Below are 5,804 nucleotides of genomic sequence, written 5' to 3'. Positions count from 1 at the left end.
CCGAGTTATTACTCCGCTTTCATCTAACTTGTTACGATAGACCCATTTTGTTCCAATAATGGTTTGACCATTTGGTTTTATTCACCACGGTTTCTTTTGGCACCTAGATCAAAATAACTCAAACTTTAGGTACCCAAATCACATTGGGTCCTTGGAAGTTAGCACTAGAATAGTCCAAGGGAATTAACCTCAATTGGACTTTTCTAACACAGCAATCAACATTCTTATGGCCATATCTCATGCAATAAACGCATTGAAGTCTAGGTGACATGTGAGCATAAGATGGATAAGTATTGGCTCTAGGAGCCTCACATGTGTGGGCATAACAATGTGCACAAGAGTGATCATAAGTGTATGCATTGAAATCCCTAAGAGGGGGGTGAATTAGGTTTAATGGCTAATTAAAAATGATTAGAAAGGAAAGTGTTGGAGTTAGAGTTTAAGAGAAGACACAAAGAGATTTTAGAGTGGTTCGGATTAAACACCAATCCTACATCCACTACTCAATCAAAGATTGAGATTTTCCACTAGAAATTAACTTGATTACAAGATACAAAAATGGTGCTTTAAAGCTAAACACCCAACTTGGAGTTTTTCCAAAGCTAAAACTCCTAACTTACAACTAATTGATTTTTACAAGGCTTAATCAATAACCCACAAATAGAAACAATAAATGCTCTAACTAACTAGAACAACAAGCAATCAATATGAAGAATTGATGCACAATAAGTTTTTGAGAGTTTTTGGTAGTTGAGAGCTTTTGAGATTTTGCAAATAATTGTTCTAACTTTGCTCAAAGAGTTAGAACAAGTCTTTAAAGGCTTCTTGATGATGTGTCAATGTTCCATTGGTCCAAGCCATTTTCTTCCCGTTATTTTCCAATAAAAATCTTCATTAATGAAGTGCCAGAACAATCTGAACGATCGTTTAAATAAGTGTACGATCGTTTACTTATAACGGTCAAGAAAAGATTCGAAATTTTGGCCTGTGAACGATCGTTTAAACATTATAAACGATCGTTCATTATGTCTTGAACGATCGTTTATAGATCGTTTAAGCGATCGTTCCCTAGACTGTCTTGAAAACGGAGAGACAACATTGTGTGAAATATTTTAAACGATCGTTTACCAATTTGAACGATCGTTCATAGTAAAAATTTCATAGGAACGATCAGAAAAACGCTGCACAAAGCTTGAAATGAGTTAGACTTAAATAAACGCCAATTGATTGAATATATCAAAATAAGGTTAAAAGACACATGGTCCAACAGACGACAAATGAGCTGCCAACCCTAAAAATTTATTGGGATGGTACAATATTATCGACTCCGGGTGGAGTTTATTATGTTTCTAGTAAATCAGAATTGGTTGAACTGACGAGTGTAGTGAATTTTGCACAACTACAAGTCGTAATTAGAAGGGTAATTGGGCTGCACGATGCTGACGAGATAGTGAAGATTTATCTACGAGTGCCTCGGTTCGATGAACATGGAAGATTTCAAAAATATGATGGTTTTCCTGTGGAGACAGATGTTCACATGGAAGCAATGTGGCGTAATGTTTCGCGGACGCCACAAATGATGGTACTTGAGTTTTATATTGTGTACAATCCGTTATCTCAAGTACGTGCAGAGTTTGCGGATGTAGACGACTGTGCGGATGTAGACGACTGTGCGGATATAGACGATGGTGATGATTTTAGTGATGAAGATGAGGAAGAAGAACACTTCTATGGGGCCGTTGCTGATGACAACGAGGATGATGATGATGATGACATCGGTAGTGAGAATGGAGATGGCACCCATGGTGAGAATGTCGTTGGTGAGTCGGAACAAAATACAGATCATTTCGAGTCGCGCCTTCCTCATGAGTACACGCATCAGAATGTTGACGACATGCGTGTCAATATGAATCTGTGGCCTAAAGAAAATGCAATATGGGAAGCTGGCAAAGAGTTTGAATTGGGGATGGTTTTTAGTTCGAGGTATGCTGTCCAGACATGCGCGACGAGTTATCACATTGCAGCTAATAAAGAATACAAGAGCAGTCGAACAACTGGTAAAACAGTAGTTCTTGTGTGTGTGAACAATGACACTTGCAATAGGAGGTTGCGTGCGTCGCTTTTAAAAGGCGAGATATATTGGATGATAACAAGATATAACGGCCCCCACCAATGCAGCGGCCAATCAATGAACCAAGACCATCGCAATTTAAGAGCGCGACAGATTGCTGAACACATCGACACGCAATTGCATCTGCAACGTGACATTAGGATTAAAACGCTTCAAGAGGGCATTTTTTAAAAACTGCGATTTAGGCCTGGATACAAAAAAAACTTGGTATGCCAAGAAAAAGGCCATTGCAAACAGGTTCGGACAATGGGACGACTCTTTCAAGGAGATTTGCAATTTTATGACGAATGTCACCGTTGCTTATCCCAGGACAGTCTGGCATGCTACCGGTAATTTTTTAAAAATTTTGAGTATCAAAAATATTTTCGATTTAATAATTACTAATAATGGTGTATGCACAGGTACACCAATTGAAAACAATCCACAATTCAGAACTTTCAAGCATATGTTTTGGACTTACGAGCCAATGGTGAAGGGTTTTCAGTATTGCAAGCCTGTGGTGTACATCGACGGCACCCACACATATGGAAAATACGAAATGACTTTGCTGATTGCTTCTGCAATTGAAGGGAACAATCACATCATGCCGATAGATTTTGCCATTGTGAAGTCGGAAACTGCCGCATCATGGAGGTATTTCATGAGGATGTTGAAGAGGTATGTTTTGGGTGAGCGAAAGGTGTTTATCATATCTGATCGCGGCTCCGGTATTATGAGTGCCATGGAGGGGCCTGAGTGGGCGGGTGATACCCACAAGTGGTGTATTAGACACCTAGTGAGCAACTTCCATAACGCCTTCAAGAAAAAATATCTCAAAAAGCTTGCTGAAAAAGCTGGTAATTTTCTTATTATTTAATATAATACATAAATTTTTGGTTGATGGGAAAATATTGACGGTTTAATCGACGTGTAGGACGCGCATACCAAGAGCATAAAAGAGATCGGTACATTTCATTGATAGAGGCGGATTCACCAGAGGGTTATGCGTATCTTAACCGCCTTGATGTTACAAAATGGAGAATGAGCGGCGACACGTCTGGAATGCGGCATGGTGTGATGACAAAAAACTATGCTGAGTCGGTCAACGCGATGTTAAAGAACATTCGGGGGCTCCCTATCACAGCCATGTTGGAAGCTGATAGCTAAAAATGCAACTTCTGCAAGTATACAGAATATAATCGTAGCAAATAAGGTCGTCTCCACAAAGACAACGGATCAACTATTATTTGTATTAATTATAGCTAAGACTATTATAAATTTCAATTGAATTTGTTTAAACTAATTAACTAAAGTAAAGAGAACGACATAAATTAAGATATAAAGATAAATTAATGGCGAAGAACACTAGAGTTTCGGGGTTTCACTTAATTATAAGATACATTGTCATCTATGCAATGGATGTGATTCAATGACGGTATTCAAAATTGCTTTAATATTCTCTCGAATCAAGAAAGCCTATTCAATTAAAGTGAGTTTAATTTCTCAATCCAAACCCTAATTTAATCGAATGATGAAGGATTACAACCTATATGTCATACACAAATCCGTAGGTATATCTCTATCCTACGATAGTTATGCGAATTAATTCTAGATCAGAATTTATGTTTCAACTCTCGATACTTCACATAAATTCTAGATAAAGTTCAATTGATGGCCAAACAATCAAACAACGATGAACACAAGAATTAATTACTGAAAACACGATATTAAACAATCTCTTGCTAATATAAAACTTCAATCCATAAACTAACAATGAATCCCATAATTAAACTACATCCCTAGCTCTAATGTAAAAGTTTAGTTACACATAATCTGAGATTGAAACGCAAAAACAGAATTAAAAGAGTTCATTGAGAAGAGAATATGGAAAAACTCTTTAGATTCCAGGTTAGATCAATCGTCAGTTGATTCCTTCCTTCGATCGTTAAGAATTCTTGCTTTAATCGCCAATTCAGACTTTTTCCTCCTTGTGGTTGGTTCCAAGGTCTCTGAGTTGTGTCAAAATCGAACTCGCAGTCAGCTCTTCTTATTACCTTTTATAGTCCCCAAGTTTAAAGGAAAAACCCTAAAAAACGGACTGATTTTTGCTCTTGACCGGTTCTACTGGGCAGGTAAAGTCGTAGGTCCGGTTGGCTAAAAACTGCTGGCAGAAGGTGGACCTTACCTCCAGCCTTTTCTACTGGGCAGGTCCGGTCAGAGGTAAGGTCGTTGACCTTACCTCCAGCCTTTTCTACTGGGCAGATAAAGCAGCAGATAAGGTCGACTGCGAAATAGCGAATTTTATTTCAATCTTCGGTCCATTCGGCTCTTTATTACGCATTTGCTTAATCCTAAAGAAAGTTAGCAAATTTCACGAATCATGGCAATAATCAAACCATAATTTACATAATTTCATAACAATTAAAACACAATATTCTCAACAAGATACGTAAAATTATGGTTTATCAGAAGCAATATTTAACAAGGTCAACTCCGTATTCATTAAGCATGTGAACGACTACAAAATGTGGTTGGCATCCGGTTTCATGTGGTCTCCAGTCTGTGCCCACAGAATTGAGACTTGGGAAAATAAGTCAAAGACTCATACGGCTTCACAGTTCAACGTGGCACAGAAGGTTTTCAATGTCTTGACCCAGTGCGACAATGTAAGACATAAGGGTGGCAATACACAGCAAGTTCGTCTACTGGACGGGACATGCACCTGTGGAAATTTTCAACAGTGGAAAATTCAGTGCTCCCATGCGATAGCTGCCTGCAACCAATACGGAGAGAACTACCGTGACTACATTTCATGGTATTACAAATGCGAGTATGGAATCTTAGCGTGGAGCTCTGTTTCATTTGAACCCTTACGGAATCGAAAGCGTTGGATCACTTCCACTGAAATTCTATTTGTTCCTAACAGAGAGTGGATGAGAAAGAAGGGTAGGCCGGTTGAGAGTATGCGTCAGAATGAAATGGACCAGACATTTAGAGACAGGCGGAATAGCAACTACTGTAGAAGATGTCTTACATATGGCCATAACCTTAGTTCATGTCCTTCGAGAGTTCAATGATGTCAGGATTTCTGTTTCCATTTATCATGTACTAAGGATGTTGTAATTCCATTTGTGTTCTATTAAAATTGAAAATCTGGCAGCTCATTCTATTTTGTGTTTGTTTAGTTATTCAGTTTAAATAACAAACTCTTGTAACACTTTTACTTGATGGTTTAATTGATGAAGTTATTTTTAATTAATTGTTTGATATTATTTGTAAACAATTGTTTGATATTATTATGATTTAATTGTTTCATAATTTGCATTGAAAAAATTGCAGCCATGGCAGCTACTCACGATCACATGCAGCCGGGTCCTAAAAGATCGGCGCTACTTTGTTTACAGCATGATCATATATCTCAGGATGTCTGGGATAACCCCTCCAGGACCCACCTCATTACCATTCCGAGTATATGGATTAGTTTCGGTATGTCACGCGTCGCTGGATCACACGACAGGGCGCTGAGCTCATAGCACATGTATTTTCTTAAATTATATGTTTTTCAATTAATTTATCAATGTCAAATTGTGGGTTAATGTCCTACTTTTTTTAACGTATTATATCTTTATTTGCAGGCCGATTTTGTGGAGCGTGTACGTAGGGATGCTCGTGTTGACTCTGACCTTCGGGTTTG

General features: G+C 38.2%; 1 protein-coding gene across 1 annotated transcript; it reads left to right on the top strand.

The window, feature by feature from the left end:
• Positions 1–1,258: 1,258 nt before the first annotated feature.
• Positions 1,259–5,187, top strand: LOC126670833 (uncharacterized). The gene is made up of 6 exons (XM_050364628.1): positions 1,259–2,261; positions 2,317–2,460; positions 2,533–2,967; positions 3,045–3,182; positions 3,967–4,242; positions 4,670–5,187. The coding sequence occupies exons 1-6, from the start codon at positions 1,259–1,261 to the stop codon at positions 5,185–5,187; spliced, it is 2,514 nt and encodes an 837-aa protein (XP_050220585.1).
• Positions 5,188–5,804: the final 617 nt, after the last annotated feature.

This window comes from Mercurialis annua, linkage group LG1-X, assembly GCF_937616625.2.
Source record: "Mercurialis annua linkage group LG1-X, ddMerAnnu1.2, whole genome shotgun sequence".
NCBI classification, from domain to species: domain Eukaryota; kingdom Viridiplantae; phylum Streptophyta; class Magnoliopsida; order Malpighiales; family Euphorbiaceae; genus Mercurialis; species Mercurialis annua.
This window is presented reverse-complemented; position numbering and strand designations above follow the sequence as displayed.

Coding starts and splice junctions, on each gene's coding strand:
- LOC126670833 (XM_050364628.1), top strand. CDS start 1,259: ATGGTCCAACAGACGACAAATGAGCTGCCAACCCTAAAAATTTATTGG. Junction 2,461..2,532: donor GACAGTCTGGCATGCTACCG/GTAATTTTTTAA, acceptor GTGTATGCACAG/GTACACCAATTGAAAACAAT. Junction 2,968..3,044: donor AAAGCTTGCTGAAAAAGCTG/GTAATTTTCTTA, acceptor ATCGACGTGTAG/GACGCGCATACCAAGAGCAT.